This window comes from Chlorocebus sabaeus, chromosome 10, assembly GCF_047675955.1.
Source record: "Chlorocebus sabaeus isolate Y175 chromosome 10, mChlSab1.0.hap1, whole genome shotgun sequence".
NCBI classification, from domain to species: Eukaryota; Metazoa; Chordata; class Mammalia; order Primates; family Cercopithecidae; genus Chlorocebus; species Chlorocebus sabaeus.
This window is the reverse complement of record NC_132913.1, coordinates 86,474,773-86,493,378: the sequence shown is the minus strand read 5'-3', so window position 1 is coordinate 86,493,378 and position 18,606 is coordinate 86,474,773. Positions and strand designations below refer to the sequence as shown.

Genomic DNA, 18,606 nt, shown 5'->3' with positions numbered 1-18,606 from the left:
GTAAAAACAAGGCAGTGTTGTGTTACAGATTAGTTTATAAATCCCCGGTGGCTTCACAGTTCAGTGCCTACAGCTGCTGCAGATGGGCCTGGGTTTTTGTCTCTTCGCGGTGCTGCAGCCGGCAGTTGAAGGAGAAAATGGAATGATCAGGTTATTAACATGGAGGCCGTGAGGAAGAGGCTGCACAATGAGAACAGCTGGTGTTGCTGTCTTGGCTGATGCAGCGGAGATAATCAAATCTTGGCTTTTTTTTGGGTAAAGGCAGAAGACACAGTGGAGAGTTAGACAAACAACGGCTTATGATATTATATGGGGTTTTTATAATGCATGTCAGGAAATTTCATTGGCTTATAAGTGATGATATAGAATTTGTTGAGGTTTGGGAATTATTCACAAAGTCATTCATGTTTATGCACCTTTTAAGATAAATTTTTTACTCTTTTGCAAGAGACATGATGTGGGACAGTTCTTGTTTTTAAAATTAGCGATGTAGCTTGGAAATGATGGGTTAGAAAGCTACTGGGTAAAATATTTTGACATGAGTCAGTGAGCGATGTTGACAGCATCCTCTGTATTATTTTCATATAATCCATCATTATTTGCATTACATTTTCTTTCTTGTGCAGTTGAAAGAGATAGAACATCCGGATGCCAGAGTTTGGAAGCAGACATTTGCAGGTGTGACCCGACCAACTGCCTACCTTCCTGCAGGTGTGGCTGTGGCGGGAAGGTGATGGTTAAGAGGGCCTAGAGCCCGAGGTATTCAGAGATTGAGCAAATACGCATTTCTTTTCATTCTAGCCAAGGTTATTGCTTCTATTTTGCGGAGTTATTGATAATTGTAAGAATATTTCCTCCCTAGAGAATTCAGTGTTGTTTACACCTAGACAATTTTTCTTTTTTAGAATTTGCTGTCCTGTAATGCACATTTGTTTATCTTCACTCTTAGCATGAAACGCTGCCCAGTTGGGTAATTTTAAAAAATTGTAGCTGACTGACACAAATTACTTTTTCTGAGAACAGATAACTATAATCTTGCTTATCTTTTACAGAGAAACTGCAATTGAGAATGTATTCTATAGGCAGAGTGATACGATATCTAACAAGAGGAAAGATTCTTGGGCAGTGGTATAACCACCTAGGTGGTCAGGGGTTGGTTTTTAGAGTCAGATTGTTCCAGTGTCTCCCCAGGTTGGTGGGAACAATTTTGACAGAAAAAGATGTACTGTGATGGCACTGGACCACAGTCAAGGCCCCCTCAGCTCCTCTGCACTCTGCAGGTTAATGCAAGCGACCTCCTCTCTCTCCAGGGCTGGCTGTGTGAACTGCTCCGCTGGAAGGAGAACCCAAGCCCAGAAAACCGCACCCTCTGGGAAAACCTCTGTACCATCCGTCGCTTCCTGAACCTTCCCCAGCATGAGAGGGACGTGATCTACGAGGAGGAGTCGAGGCATCACCACAGCGAACGCATGCAACACGTGGTCCAGCTTCCACCTGAGCCAGTGCAGGTCAGTGTCCCTGATCCCCGCATCCCACCTGAGCAGGGCTCTGTGCCAGCAGTAGCTGCTGAGGGTTCAAGTAGCACACACCACACCAACTTCTGTTAGAGGGTGTCACATGCCAGGTCCCAAGTACGGAAGATGCTGTTGTCACAGTGGGTACTGTGTGTATATTTGTGTGTGTGCATGTGCGCGAGTGTGTGTATGTACACACAAAGAAAAATGACTGAGAAGTTGAATGCCAAAGACAGCTGCTTTCCTGAGAGCATTTTACTTGTGGGATTATAAAGCCAGAGCACTCACGGAGAATTAAATCTCTTGATCGGAAAACATGGTTTCCATCAGTTCATTTTCTATAAAAAACCTGTGAAGTAGTTTTGCATCCAAAATCCCTCAAAGAATGTTTGATTAGACTGAGGAAAAGAAATAGCCACATGACCTAGGGAATACCATTAAACTCATCTGAACCTTGAGAGACAGATTGTGACAGATTCTTAGAATTTTAAGATGAGATTTTGCTGTCCTTGGTTACATCTCATTTAGAAATCTGCCTTCCTTTGGATTGCGTGTTTTGTTGGCTTAGATTTTGCTCTCATTGAGAGAAATAATATTGCTTTGCCATAGTAATTGAGTTTAACTACTGACACTTTCCATAATCTAAAATTAATTGCTTTCAAGAAGAAATACTGATTGAGATTTCCAACATTAGGCCCCCTAGAGTTTGGCCCACAAATTGTTGCGGTAGGTTATAAGATGGGCCTGCTGCCCAGTACCCTCAATTTCAGCTGCCACCAAAGAGGACCCTTCGGCCTCTCTCTCAATCTCCTCAAGTAAGAAAAAGAAAGTTGAGGCAGGAGTGCATGTGTGCACATGTGTGTGCAGAATGGAAGAGGAGAAGACAAAGGGAGGGTGAGGCACGGTTTCTTGATAAAAATAGAGAGGAGTGGTGAGGGATGCAGTAAAACACCCCACCCTGAGGTTCCTGTCTCCTTTCCCCTCGCTCCCCCTCACACACTTGGGAGAGAAGCCAGAAGTTAACACATCTTTACATCACTTTTCATCTAAATATCGTCATCTCTGCCAATGATTTTGTGCTATGCTTTTGTGTTATCGTTGGTCAGTTTCCAGGGACAAAGTCACAGAGTGAATTGCCCAAACTTAATAGTAGAGGCAGTCTCTTGCAATATCCACAGTGATCCCCGAATTGGGAATGGGGATGGGAGTGATGAGGGTACGCAGCACATACTCACCCTTCGGGACCTACCCTCCCCCTTTCCTTCTTGGTCCTTTTCTGACCAAGGCCTCGTCCACCACCAGGGCACCTCCCTTTAGATAATTAAACCCATGTACTGAGCCACACAGAGCAGTGGCTTTCAGACTTCGAGATTTAATTGAAATTAAAATTAAAGAGGGGCCCAATATAGGCTTTCCAACCTTTTATTTTAGAAAACAAATTTATTTGAAAAGTTTTAGGGAAGCTCTTATTTACTACCAATATCATTTCATAACATGCTCTTTGATAGCAGACAGATTAATGAAATGGGTAGCCTCAGACAAAAGATCATGTAAACGGTACAGTTCAGCCATGTGAAAATCTGTCACTCCTCCAGCATCCCCACCGCTTTTTTTTTTTTTTTTTTCTCATTTTCATGTGTACTGTATTAGATTTCTGTCTTGAACCAACACAAAGCCAAGGACTTGCTTCAGGGAACCACTGACTTTGCATGGAATTTTTATTCAAGGCCTATCTTAGTTCAGTACAAGTTAAGTAGAAATAAAGCAGCAAGGAAAAAGCAATTGATTCCACGTATTAATCACAGCTCATTTTAATCATAAGATGGTGATAAAGTTGAAAACTTAGAGAAATTTGAGATAAAAGTAATAAAATGCATCGTTTGTTATAATTGAGGGCCTCCCTTCATCTGGATGGTAGCTCTTATACCATACCTGTCTGGTTTTGTCCATAAATTATCATCTTGTTGGGCCCTTTGTTTATTGGTAGCTAAAAGTATATTTAACATAATATTTTGTCTTACAGTTGGCCAGTTTGAGTACAATAAATCTCAGAAGCAGACAGCCAATTGATTTATGAGTTTTATTATCTTTCCTATTAGTATGTCAGAACTAGAGTATGCTGACAATATTTAATGGCTAAGCATGGATCTATAACTTTTCTTTTCAGTTTTAAGCATCTTGTGGCTATTAACATTAATTTCTGATATCACTAAGAGAGATGCACTTATTTTATAAAAGGTTATTCCCATCACTCAGATCTTAGCTAAAGAGTTTACAAATTAGGTAATTTTCTCTAAAGTGAATTTGCCTCAGCCGTTGACCTTGAGCCCATAACTACTGTGAAACTCATCAGCACATCACTTTTTTTTAACATTATGCCTATATCTGAGTGATACTGCTTTGCAATGTTGAATTTATGTCTGTCAGCAAAATACAAAGCTGTGGATTGTTTATTACAGTCATAATATGAAAAGTGAAGAAAAATAACTGACACTAGACAGCAGAACTCCTGAGACTAGAGAATACAGTTGGCACAGCCTCAGTGACTTGGGGAGGGCTGTATTTAAAAACATACCAAGCTACTACAAAAAGGTCTGTAATTGTCCAAAAGTCAAGGACTCGGGGTTGGAATTCACTTGGGGCTTTCATATCAACTAATTTTTAGTGAGATACAGGTACTTACCTGTTTTAGAAATCTTAAAAATTCATATGTAGGGTAATATTAGTTTGGTGATGTTACATTTTTGTCTAATTAGATAGGAAATGTGCCATTATTAAATTGTTAACTATGGGTGAAATCAGTGATTATTAAGAGCTTCTGATATAGCAGCATATTAAAAAACAAGTAAGTCCTCTTCACTTGTGGTCATGGAAGTGTGCCATTTAAATTTCTTTAGGTAATTAGGGTACACTATTCCCAAATTTTTCATAAATGGTAAAGATATGAGGCAGTGATTTCCGTGCATAATTACCCACCAGATTAATCTGTTGTATTAGGGTCCCACAGATGTACTGGAATAAAAAGAGGGAACTCTGCATCACTCCTCCTCCGTTTGGTGCTTTCTGTGATACTGAGAAGTCCCTTAGAGTCACAGCCTCTCTTCTTACAGAAAAGAGGAACTTTTTCTTACTGTTTGTGTGCAAATGGAGTTGACAAATGGACAGTTTTTTATTGTCTGCAGATGTGTTTCTGTTAAGCCCACAAAAAGTTTAGAAATTGTAAGCCCTTGTTTTTTAAATTCAGGGGCACATGTACAGGTTCATTACATAGGTAAACTTGTATCATGGGGACCTGTTGCACAGATATTTCATCACCTAGGCATTAAGCCTAGTACCCATTAGTTATTTTTTGGACCCTCCCCATCTTCCCACCTTTTACCCCTCTATGGGTCCCTCAAATCCACACTTAAAAATTAAAAGATATCCGGCCCGGCACGGTGGCTCACGCCTGTAATCCCAGCACTTTGGGAGGCCAAGGCGGGCGAATCACGAGGTCAGGAGATTGAGACCATCCTGGCTAACATGGTGAAACCCCATCTCTACTAAAAATACAAAAAATTAGGCGGGTATGGTGGGGGGAGCCTGTAATCCCAGTTACTCGGGAGGCTGAGGCAGGAGAATGGCGTTAACCCAGGAGGCAGAGCTTGCAGTGAGCCGAGATCGCGCCACTGCATTCCAGCCTGGGCGACAGAGCAAGACTCCGTCTCAAAAAAAAAAAAAAAAAAAAAAAAAAAAAAAATTAGAAGATATCACATAAAATCTAGAAAGTCAGAAGATGTGATCCAAGTTCAGAGTTTTATGTGGCTGGAGTCAATGTCCTTTCTGCAGAGCACACACTTACTGTCCTGCTGCCCTGGTCCCTGTCTCCCCTCCTTTGAGTGCACATGCATATATAGCTGTCATTTGATTTCTTGAGGCATGTCTCCTGTCAGGGCACCTGACCACCTCATCAAAGCCACAAGTAAGTGCCTTTGCCCCATGGCTCCAATTTCTTTGATGGTAGCTATTATATGTCATTTCTTTTTATATTAATTTATTATAATTTTATAATCCCAGCACAATTTTTTGCATGCTTAAGTTCATGTTTGATGGCGTTTCTCTTCAGAGATGAAGCAAGGTTATAGTTGAGATCACGCTGGGCCTGAGCCACTGAGGGATGTCGTCAGCCCCAGAGACTCATCAGCCCTGGGAGAATGAGGCGGTTCTTCCTTGGGAAGTTGGATTTCTCCAGGTGTTGTGTAGCTTTGATGTCATATTGAATTATCTGGTTTATCCAACTTTCTCTTTAGTATTCTCAGTCTCTTCAGAAACCCTGATTTAAGCCCCGGCATTTGGAAGCTAGTTCTTCAGGATCTGAACACACTTGGTGAGCTAGATCCTGTCACATCATGAATCCACAGTTGGACCAGCATTGCCCCAGAGGGGTGAGAATTGGTTCCTGGGGAGCATAAATATCTTAGATTCACAGTGGTTTGTGACCCTCCAAAGGAACTTGGTACATAAAGAGATAATATCTCTCTGGAATTAAAATTTCATAAAGAGGGGCCATGATTAGACAGAAATGCCCCAAAAGCCTTCTGAGGGGACAGTAGTGAAACACAAGTGAGAAATACTAATCTACGTAATGTTTCTAGTCCATATGTAGATAGCACAGAGGAGAGACCTTGTGAGGCAAACCAAACCAAAGCATTTCCTGAAAAAGAGGAAATAAATTCTGTTTTTCACCCTGAAAGTTTGGAGACACAAGTATTCCTGTGGTTGTAGCGATTTTTCTCGCAATGGTTATTATAACCCAAGGCCCTGTGCTGAATGGATGTTCTCAGCTTAGAATAAAACACTGGTTAGGTTAGGTTCATTACTACCAATTCCATTTTACAATTGGAAAAACTGGAACAGAGACGTCAAGCCTTGCCTGAAGCCAGGGTTGCCAGTGGAATGAAAACACAGATGATTTTGGCATCCAGTCTTTCCTCTGACCACACTTCCCTCCTCATGCAGGAGAGAAGAGAGGACATTGCTCATGCTATGACTAGGTCACTGAGCGAGGGTGATTAGGGAGCACTTGCCAAATTATTCCTGTCTGTGTCATTTGTGCTTTATTGTGTTTCCACCACACTGTTTCCATGGGTTATTTTGTAAGTTCAGGAATTCTGAGCTTGCTGCTATGTGGTTTCCTGACAAGTACTTGTTTTAAAATTCCATGCCGTACATTGAATAAGAATGTGAGACCCGGTTAGTGACAGTCAGACACCAGCATTGTCCCTTGACTTGTCTGGGTTGCTTCTCAGGCTGTTTTCAACATTTTCTAAGCCACAGACTCCCTGTCATTGATAGTGACCAATAATTCTCAACCAGGGGAGATTTTGCTTCCATGGGATATTTTGGCAACATCTGGAGTCATTTTTGGTGTTTATAATTTTGGGGGTGCTACTGGCATCTAGTGGATAAAGGTCAGGGATGCTGCCAAATATCCCACTATGCACAGGGCAGCCCCCCAAAACAAAGACTTATATGATCTACAATGCCAAGAATGAGGCTTGTACCAGTAATTGCCTGACAGTGAAAGATAAAAAATCATTAGTATCTCTGAGGCTGATTCTGAGTTTTTTCTATTAAAAAACTCAGTAATAATAACAATGGTGACACTGCTGCTGCCTCTCCTTCATCTTCCTTCCTCTTCCTCCTCCCTTCTTCCTCCTCCCCTGCCTCCTCCTTTTCCTTCTTCTCTGGCAGTAAGTAGCCTTTTTGAGAGCCAGGCTTTCAAAATGTGAGATTTTCACATGTCTTATCTTCTTCAGTTATTGTGAACAACCAAAGGGGTGGTTGGTTTTTATCTATTAATACTTTCACAGATGAGAAATTGAAGCTTAAAGAAGTTAAAGTAACTCGCTCAAAGTGAGAACTTAAATTCACATCTGTCTACCTTCAGAGTCTGACTTTTATCGTGTGCTGGAAAGCGCTGCTAACGTGCGACAGCCAGCATTCCCTGAATACTTACTATTAGCTGTCTGCTGTGATGCAGAGCTGTTTATGAGATCTTCATTTTTAACCATTCACTGAATAGATCTAGTTCTGTGAGTTTTCTTATTTACAGGACACCTAATGCACTGAAACCCACAAACCATTGGTGTGATGTCAAAGAACTGATGTGACTGAAATTTTTACCTTTCATAGCTGCTTTGGCATTTTTGAGGTGGCTTCAGAATATGCCTCTTATCGCTAATGTTCAAGGGCACTTCAGATTTACCTCTCAGCTGTCAGTCTGTCAAGATACAGACTGTATCTTGATTTGTAAACTTGCTTCCTGAAGGACATCTTCCAGGAAAATAAATAAACTAACTAATCTATTAAGAATGTTTGCAAATTTTCTTACCAGGTTACTGGAATTTTTCTTTCACCTTGGATTCATTCCAAGCTCCTGTTCAAAGCCTACTGTGTGAATGTGGCTGCAGAGTTTTGAATCCCCACTCTAGTCCTAAGGAGAGATGCAAATGAATACTTGCATTTGTAATGAAATATTGTAGCAGTTGGGTAGAAGTAGGTCCTCACTTGGGAAAATGCTGGGAGCTCCTGCCTGTAAGTGAGGCTGCACTAGCATTTTTCATGTTGATATTATGTTGTCCTGTATGTATTTATTCAACTTGAAGAGCATCCTTGATTTTTTATATTACTAGTTTTTCAATGTGTCAAAAATTTAAAATTTGTCATTCAGGAATATAAAGAGATTTGGAAGTCATTTGTTATCAATTCTTTTTACTCGAAGAGACAGACATTTTCATCTTGGGTTTACCTTCCAAAGTGTACTGAACAGGTTTCCTTTAGTGATAATCAGAAAGCTGAAGAAGTTCACAGTCAGTAGATTAGATGTTAGCTATGGCTTTGTTTTACCTAGAGATTTTTTAAAACTCTAAGAAACTGTAAAATTTAAAAAGTAGGCAGGCAAAGTAGGCCAAAGAAATTTACAGTTTCTTAAAGTTGTTAACTTATTTTATTTTACAAGACAAATTCCAGCTTAATAATTGGAGATGTATTAAAGGCAATTGAGGATGCTAGAACTTCATGAAAATCCAGGTATAGGACTCTGAGTACAGTTAGGTTTCTCCGAACCTGGAACTGGGAATTCAGCAGCTGCCATTTATGGATTCACCTTCTCCTTTGCCATCCTGAACATAGCATTACCTCTTTCTCATGTCAGCTTCTTTCCACTGCAAGCCTTTCTTCCAAGCATCATCTGATTTACCATCTTCCGTATATCTCTGTCTACCTTGTAACTTCTGCATACTACTCATAGTGTCTCTGCATTATAATTCTGCCTCCTCTACACCCTGGCCTGCCCACAGTTCATGCTGTACCTTATGACTTTTTCCCATGTCTTTGTCAAACTCACTTTCTCTTGCATACTCCATATTTACTACTTTAAGTTCATCTAAGAGGACAATTGACCGGTTAATCTTATCCTCCTGAAAGTTGACTTTCTTGGCATTCAATTTCCAATCAGTCATCTCAATGCCTAATTTGGAAGGCATTGCATTTTAAAGAGAGAGCTTTGTTGGGCAAAATATTAGAATGACCTTAAGAAGAATAGGAAGTAGAAAGCCACCTGGCCATAGAGCACTTATAGGTAACCTGTGAATGAGCTGTCTTTGGGCTGGCAAGTTAGGGCCTTTTAGTGGAACGTGGGTTCTAGGACCCTGCAGTTACCAGGGTAAAATAATACAGGTATGATTATCAAGTCTAGAACAAACCTTTCGTTATCAAGGGAGATTCATATGACTTCTTGTTTAATGTTTAAAGTTAATGCTGTGGGCATGCAAGTAGTAGGAAACCAATGCCTAAAGGTGATTTTCAGTTCCATGTGTGTCCAGAGTATTCTACCTTTTTATTCTATTGCAGCTCTTCTAACATTTATCATGTAGTCACATATGTTTAGTGAGTGTCCTGTAGAAGCTGATAAATATTAAACATAAATTTTTATAGTAGTCTCTTCTGGTTCTGCTTATGTTTTTTTAAAAGTCAGTTCAACATTTTACTAGGCTTATCATTTTAATTACTGGAGTTAGCTTTTCATTCATCATGGAGTAGTTCTATTGTTTTTGCAAAGTAGAACTCCTCCTCTGAGTGACTGGACCTCCATAACACACCGCCTTCCAAATTCAACATTCAGAGTTAGTTGCTGGTTGGAAGTGAAATGTCAAACAGCTGGGTTCCACTTCCTTCAGTCTTTTCCTGCCTTCTGGGAACATAGAGAACTCTGGTTTCTTGAGTAGCTTGTTCTTCCATAATTGCTATGTTTCTTTAAATAATAGTCTATTTTTTAAATAATAGTCTAGTTTTTATATTCTGCATTTTTGAAAGGCAATACAATTCCTGCACCTTACCCTCTTGGTTTTTAGATCCTAAAATTGAGTAGAAGACACTTTGTCCAATGCTTCCCTATAGGTAAAGGGAAGAATCACAGTCAGTTGTGTCATTTATATCGGTACAAAAAGTCCTCATGAATACAAGACCAGTGCTCAGAAACCACTAAAATTACTAATATATATTGTCTTTCTATTTTAATAGGATATTGAGATTTTTTAAGTTTTTAAAAGTTTTGGGATAGCAAGGTACTCCTTAGACATACATGTTCTCATATTTTTTTCCTTCTGGTGATCGTAAATGAAACCAGGTATAATATTAAACCTTTAGTGCCTTGACTTTTTTTTTTTTTTTTTCACATTTTGGTAGGAAAATAAAACTAAACAGAATGCTTTTGAACATAAAGCTTCATTGGCTTTCTTTTTTAATATTGCTTTAGAATTTGTTAGGTGCTGGTTTTGCTGTTGTCCTGTTGATCAACTCAATGTTGCTATTTATCCCCTTCCCCTTCCCCTTCCCCTTCCTTCCTTCTCCCTCCCTCTCTGCCTCCCTCCCTCCTTCCCTGCCTCCTTTTACTTACTTTAAAAAAAAATATGAAACACTCTTTAAACCTAAAAGAAGGCGGTGGCTAGTACATTTTGTGAAAGGGCAAACTGATTAAATTGAGTAGCATGGAGCAACAAGAAAATAGATAGAGACTAAGATAGAAAGTGCATTAAAATGCATCCTTCTTTCCCTTCCCACCCACAAAAAAACAACAACAATAAATCTAAACTAAAATTGAGGCACTTGTAAATATTGATGTGTCATAGTTCTAGTTAAGTGCCTTGTCACATTTCATCTGTGAGAGGGCAAACCACATTCCTTTATACTTGTATAGATAGCTAGCAAAGTCTGGCTTTGGGAAAAAAATGATTAAATTTCATTGATAAGCCTGTTCTTAGGCTTCTAGTTATAGACCTGATTGAGAAAATGGGCCATTTTTATTCTCACATTTTTACCTATTCATTCAACAAATATTTGTGGAGTTTCTTGAATATGCCAAGTATTATTCCAGGTACCACATACCTAATAGTGAAAAAAAAACAAAATTTCACATGTACATTGAGCAATTTTCTCTTTTATTCAGAATGTATTTTTAAATAGACCTCCATTTTCCCTCTGGCTACCTTGCATTATTCTAGAATTCAGACTGTAAATTAGTGGAATTCATAGGTTCTGTTTCTTCCTCTGATCCTGACCCTGGGTGACATCTTTCTGCTTCTGTTTTTCTAGCTGTTTCTAGAATAGACAGGCAGTATCTCTGAAACATGTTAAGCCTCTCAGTGATGAGATTACTTTAAAAGAACAAAGTGTGGCTATTTGAAGGTATCAAACCAAACAGACCTTCTGAGTCTATTCTGTAGAGTCCAAAGTGATTTACGTAGCTCTACAAAGAATGGCATCTGTTGATTAATGATCAAATTGGCATTTTTAAAAAGAGTTTGGATGGAAAACAGATAGATAATAAATATGTCCACTCCAACCCTTACTTCTCCCTGACCACACAGACACTTCTTTTTTTTTTTGTCCTGCTCATATTTATTCTGTCCAGCCAGAATGACTTCTCCAAGTTAGCCACCTTATTTACTTGGCACTGAGGTATGGGCTAATTCATTGTTAGTACATGAACCAAGCCACCTGGCTCATTTGGTGTGCCTTTAATAAAGCTGTGGTCCTTGGAAAGTTAGGTGTGTGAACTAGTCCCTCTTAACAATAAGCTGTTATGGCAGAAAGTCACATGCTGTTCTAGGAAGATGGGAGCCTTCTTCACATTTTCTATTTCAATTTTCTACCAGAGTACTTGTCATTGATAATTGTTGATTTCAAAGGTATTCATCATCATTGCAGAAAAACAGAAAAGAACATCTGCAGAGAAGGGCTTCCCCACCTGGGTCGATGAAGTTCTCATTATTTCACTCTGTTTGGTCAGTGTACTTGTTTCACATACTTTGATTTGGGCCCAATCACTCACACAAGGTCGTAAATCTAGGCGGTAATTAACAGTTGAAATAGGGGATGAGGGTAGCTTAAGAAGCTCAGTCTCAGTTGCCTTTCTGAGAATACGAGGCTACATGCTGGGGATCTGGACTCAACAAACTCCATCTGCAAATACATACTAATACAGTCATGGTTAAAGCATTTTGGACTGTCTGACTTAAAAAATATTTCAGTGCAAAGTAAAACATCCAAATGGAAGTATAATTTATTTTAACCTCCATTTTTTTCTTTTTTAAAAAATACTTAAGTAGTGTAAGTTGTCAAAGAGCTTATTCAAGTGGACTGAAATATTACCACTGCTGGAAGCATGGCAAGGTTTTTGGATAAGAGAGGAAAGGCCACTGGACCTTCAGATCTGGGTTTGAATTCTAGGACCATCACTGGAATTGGAGCTCTGATGTTGTAGAGGCTGCTTAAAATTTCTGATACTAATTTGTGAGAATAATCCCAAATTGATAGGGTTATTTGAAGTTTATATGAGATGGTGATTGCATAGAAGGCACCTGAGAAATGTTAGTAGGTTCTGAGCATTATTAGTAGTAATCTTAAGGATAAAGGGAATAATTCTTACTCAGAAGAGCCCAGAATTGAATCAAGGATGGTGTCAGCATAGAATTTCATATTCAGCAAGATACAGGAGCATGCCTCGCCTCTATTGTTTGCATATAGTACAGTTGTTTTAAGATAGATTTAGAGACTCAGCTGTCTGGTTTCATATGGCCTTCCTACATTTTAAGCTCTTTTAAAAGTCATTGTAACTTACTTAAAAGTTAAGTGAGAACTTTTCTTCTCAGCTCTGAATGAAATCCTTCTGTAGAGCATAATAAAATGCCATTGGGTATGACAAAAGTTGGTTAGTGCTTTTTTTTTTTTTTAATGTTTTTAAGCTTAAAAAGCAAAAAGGCTACTTCAGCCTCTGCATCATCTCTGAGACTTCTGCTGTCCTTGCTACCCATTAGCATTCACAAAGCTGTGAAAGAGCCATGTAATGATGATGTTTGAGACTCTTTGGTGCAGTATTAAATAGGCGTCTCCCACATTAGCAGCTCTGTGCTGGCCTTGATGGATTCAAACAAGGGAAAATAAATATTCTCTGGTGTTGAGTTCCTTAGAGGCTACCAGGAAGATGAATTCAGGCTACCAGAAGATGAATTAGGATATGAAGTGACAAGTAGAGTGAAGATGCAGAACTGGCTGTGACCTCAGGACTCTCTTCAGTGGGACCTCTGTGCTGAGAATAATGATGGCCTATTTTCACATGTATGACTCTTCCGGGCATGACCACCTGGAAGTCTACCTCTTTCTCTCCCATGTATGCAGGTAAACAGGAGTGGACTTATATACACTAGTGTCACTGTAGAGGGAACATAGGATCAGCTCTAATTTACTCAAACCAAACGAATACAAAAGAGTAAAACATTTGCAAATTTTACTGTTTTAACTATTGATGGCAATAAATTATTTGAAGTGTAGTTCACAGCAAATACATAACCAGTCATGGCTTTATAAATGAAAGCCACAGGGCAATGAATATAACCATTTGATTTTAATTTTAAAAAATTGTATCTTGCTTGTATAATAGTAGAAACAAACACAAATGCTTCTTTTGAAATTAAAGTTTTCTGTTTATAAACTTCGAAGTGCATTGAAAATAGATGACTGGGATTTACTTAAGGCTAAGTATAGTATGGCTTTAAGGTTAAAAAGTTTCCAAATACTTAAAATTTTTCTATATGATTATTGCCCCCACACTCAGGATTTCTGTGTGTTGTTTCGGAGACCAGAGCATCTTAAAAAGAATAAATAGTACTCTCTATCTCTAGTTTCAATGACCCTTTGACCCCATAGGAGAAAAGATGACATGGTAAAGGAAAGGGTACTGTAAGTGACATGAAGTATAGTCCTAGGGCTGAGTGTGTGACCTTGGATGAGGCATTTCATTGTGAATTTCCATCGACCATTTTGTTTTCTTTTGTTTGAGACAGGGTCTTACTCTGGTTGCTCAGGCTGGAGTGCAGTGGCACAATCATGGCTCATAGCAGCCTGTACCTCCTGGGCTTGGGGGTTTCTCTCTTCTCCCACCTCAGCCTCCAAAGTAGCTGGGACTACAGGTGCACACTACCATGCCTGGCTAATTTCTTGTATTTTTAGTAGAGATGTGGTTTCACCATGTTGCCCAGGCTAGTGTTGAACTGCTGGACTCAAGCAGTCTACCTGCCTCAGCCTCCCAAAGTGCTGGGATTACAGGTGTGAGCCACTGCGCCTGGCCTCCATCTACTGTTTTCTAAATTATTGCAACATGAGTTAGGTGATTGCAGAGACCGCTTGTATCTAAAACACTCATCCTGTGAGTTGGCTCATCCATTTCTAATTTCCATTTGCTTATCTTAATGAGGGTGTAAAATACAACAACAACAAAACAAAACAAAAACCCCTTTGCTCCTGGGAGGTTCAAATGCATTTTGGAGAAACAAATTAGCAACACTCTAACAGATTATGAACATCTTATATTGGACTCAGAGACCCAGTTGATTTTCTTATGACTGATAGTTTTGGCAATTGCAAGAGAAAGCCAGCCACTGAGTTTTAAACTGTCGTAACCAAACCTACCTACTGTGGCTTCTCAGCTGTTTCTGTTTAGTGTGGAAATCTAATGTAGCTAAAAACTACTGCTGATTTTTATTAAGTTGAAGTCTGGAACTTCCCCTTGTAATGATAGAAAAGCACACTTTCAATTAAAGGAAAACTGCCAAAGTTCTGAAATTCATTTATTTTATTATTACTTGGTTTGACCCTAGAAATGGGAGATCAAGCAAACTAGATAGGTTTGACAGTTCTAAGGTCACAAGTTCAATTTCCTCACAAGTTGTTTCTAGATCAAATTCACTGCAAATCATATAACCCTTCACCTTTTGATGTAGAATATTTTATGGAATTGTGGATCACATTGGGGTCATCCTAATAATCACTTTGGGCCTGGGAAAATGACAGGTAAGTCAGGCCAGGCAAAGGAATTCAGTGAGCAAGTCTGAGAAGCAGTACGTGGCTAGTCAGAAGAGACCAGCACAGCGGTCTCACTTCTTCATAGTAGAGTCAGAGTATGCTGGAGAAAGCCTACTCTGGCTCGCAGAAGCCAATCGTTAAATTTTAAGGAATTTCAAAAGCTGGTTGTTATACCATTGGCAGCATGAAACTGGCTGTGGTGGGATTATTCGCGCTACAAAAATTGGTGGATTATTCAATTGGGGCTTTTTTTTTTCTTTAGAGACCCAGTTAAATATTTGCCAGCGCAACACTGAGTAGACTCCAGTTAACTTTTTTATTTCAAGCTCTGTGGCCATCCATGTATTATTTATTTTTTATAAACAAAACTTGCTGAAAACAATTGTATGAAAGAAAAGTCAGGTGTTTCCAGAACTGATTGTCTGATTGGTAATACAGCTTATTTGATCACCCAGATAACAAAGAGTTTATTTAAATAGCAGTTTTTTCTATTCTTTCCTTGTCATGCTTTCCTTTAGTTTAAATTTATTTCTTCATGTTCAAACATATTTATATTTCTTTCTTATGCAGCTTACAAAGCTCACTTGAGTATCTGGTTGAATCAACTTTGTAGAATCTTGTAGCATAATGGGTCCATAATTTGTGATTTCCTAGTGCCAAACACCCAAGATATTTGAGGACTCCAGGTAGAAAACAGGAACAAATTAACAGTTATTTTTTTAGATATGACAGACTCAAACAGTACACCTCAAAATTGAGTCAATTATTTTTTTAAAAAAGTAAATTAGGGGCCGGGCGCGGTGGCTCAAGCCTGTAATCCCAGCACTTCTGGAGGCCGAGACGGGCGGATCACGAGGTCAGGAGATCCAGACCATCCTGGCTAACATGGTGAAACCCCGTCTCTACTAAAAAAAATACAAAAAACTAGCCGGGCGAGGTGGCGGGCGCCTGTAGTCCCAGCTACTCGGGAGGCTGAGGCGGGAGAACGGCCTAAACCTGGGAGGCGGAGCTTGCAGTGAGCTGAGATCCGGCCACTGCAGTCCAGCCTGGGCGACAGAGTGAGACTCCGTCTCAACAACAACAAAAAAAGTAGGGAGCTAAAATCTATGATGTGAAAGATAAATATATGTGAATGTGGAAAGGTATTCCTGTTTCTGTTAGAATCAAAATGAGTAGAAGGTGCTAAAGTGAACATGTACCACATAAATGCAGTATTCACATGCAAGGATTTTTTTTAAGTATAGTGTTTTGCATTTCTTTTTTTTAACAATGCATGTCAATAGTGTACTCAAAAATGTGGTAAGAGAAGAGTGGCAAGGAATTTTGGTGGGCCAATGCCAAATATTTCCATGTGGTATAATTTAGGGCTATACTTTTGAGAGGAACTCTTATTTGGGTGCATCATGGGAAATGAAAACCTCCCAAGGAGATAGGGGCTAAAATAGTTCAACAGCATATCTAGTAAGTTAAAATAGTAAAGAAAGGAAAGAACTAAATTAACTGATTCTTTGGTTGTAAAACATAACCTGAATCAAAAGCATCAGAATATTCTGTCAGTTGACAATTCTTCAATAGATCTTCGTATTAGAACTACTGATTTATCAGGAGAGAATAAATTTTCTTGTCATTTTGTTGATAAGAAATCAACCAATTTGAGTTCCTAATACAGATGTAATAGAGGTGGTATGCTGTACTTTGATGATCTCTATATATTTGCATATATGAAGCAGAGTAGTACTTTCTACCATATGAACATGTAACTGTCATCTGTGTTCTGGGTTGCCATTCCTCACATATAGAAAGTGTATGTAATCAGTTCCTATTTCATGTCATATTCATCTGCAATTGCAACATTTCAAAGATTAGTCGGAAACATCTTGGCAGAGATGGGAAACGCAGAGTTACTTATAAATTCCAGAGCTACAAAGACACAGACCAAACATATGATATTAATAACTAGTTTGGGGGGGAGCATTAAAAATTAGATTAATTATTTAGAAAGTTGAAAGTATTTGTGATAATTTTTCTCATCTTGAAAGGAAATAGATGCTGTGTTTTGTGTTTTGTTTTGTTTTGTTTTCTCCCACCCTCAGACGTTTCCTTTCTCCCCCCTTTTCATGTTTTGAATTAAAAGCTGAAGACAGGCTGAAAGGGTATATATATAACTGCAAGAAGGATGTGGTAAGTCATGGCAGTGGTTTGTGATCTCACAGACGTGGTGTCAGAGACTGAATACCAAAAGCGAATCCTCAGCTTCCAATGGATTTACTTGAAATCCTTCACCCTTGTAGCATATCATGGGTAATAGCATATCATGGATAATTACATTTTTACAAATGGTAGAGAAAATCATTTTGACACACGCATAGTATTTTCCAGCCAGACCAACTTTTCAATCTTTTACATTTTTCATGCATTAAGGCTCATATTTTCTTTGTTTATTTAAAAAATATTATCATCAATAATAGGTTTGTTCTGTGGTCAACTTCTGAATAGAAAATACTAAGACCCCTTTTTTCCTGTTGCCCCCAAGTCAAACATTTGATACCTTTTCCTTTGTAGAAGTTTGGGCTACTCATGTTTTTGATTAAGAAAGTTATGGCAACCAAATTTTCATGGAGATTTTTAAGAGCTTTGGTCATTTTTCAACTTACTGCTATGTATAATAGAATGAATTATGTTTGGTGGCAAATCACTAGAAAAAAAAAAACAGGAGAAAAACTCACAGGAGAGATACTGTCATTGATTTCTTTGCTACTATACTACTGTCCAATAAAGTGAATTCTGGCTGGATGAACCTAGAAAAGGCTGTCCCCACTAGCCATTCACCTGCATCAAAATTCCAGGGAACAGAAAAAAATTGGGGGACAGTATTCTCTTTTCTTAACCCTTTGTGATCAAATGTGGTATTTCATTTTGAAAATGAGATTAATTCCCCTAAGGCTTTTGAAACTTTAATAATACACAATAAATAAAATCATATCTAATAACTCAACAGTTTCATTTGACACCATCATCTAGCTGTACTGCAACTGCGGAAACATAAATACTTGCAGGCTTCAAAAGCCCCGTTTCTATTTGCTAAATAAACTTGGCTGGCTTAAAATTCCTCTGTGTACCGTCATTAATACAATCTACTTTGACAGCATTTAATTAAAGTGCTTTTTCTCTATTAAATTCATTAAAAGTTCTCCCCCACTCCCCAATGTATAACTGCTTTCCAGATGCTGAGTGGCAAGGACCTATAAGCCTCGCTTTAAATAACTTCTCATTTCTCTTTGTAAAGTGTTTATTACATTCAATTTAGAAACTGTTAAATATGGCTTAGAAAGGAAGTCAGATTCCAAGACATGTTCTCTATCCCTTTAGCCATCTCTTTAAAAACAAATGTTAGTTCAACTCATCTGAATAAGCATTTATTATCTGCATATTTTTCTTATATTCTGTCAACACTGTTAGACATTTAAACTGATAGATAATAAAGATATGATTTCCACATCAGGGTTGGGGAATTTGCATTGGTTCTAAGCAGGTACATGGCTTGAATACGTTTGCCTGCCCAGATTCAGGGAGAGTAAGCGTAGCAGTCTAGTATTAATAGATTATTGACAGTTTAATGTCTTGGCACCTACTTAGCCCATGAAGTATAATAACCAGGAAGCTGTCTGATATGAAAGCCGTCAATAGCATT

General features: G+C 38.7%; 1 protein-coding gene across 2 annotated transcripts in view; it reads left to right on the top strand.

The window, feature by feature from the left end:
- Positions 1 to 18,606, top strand: part of SATB2 (SATB homeobox 2) — a 186,954-nt gene that overhangs the window by 147,314 nt on the left and 21,034 nt on the right. For both annotated transcript variants that reach the window (XM_007965764.3, XM_073019896.1), the window contains one exon: positions 1,311 to 1,508. In XM_007965764.3, coding sequence (XP_007963955.2) covers positions 1,311 to 1,508 — 198 coding nt within the window. The remainder of the gene's footprint in view (positions 1 to 1,310; positions 1,509 to 18,606) is intronic.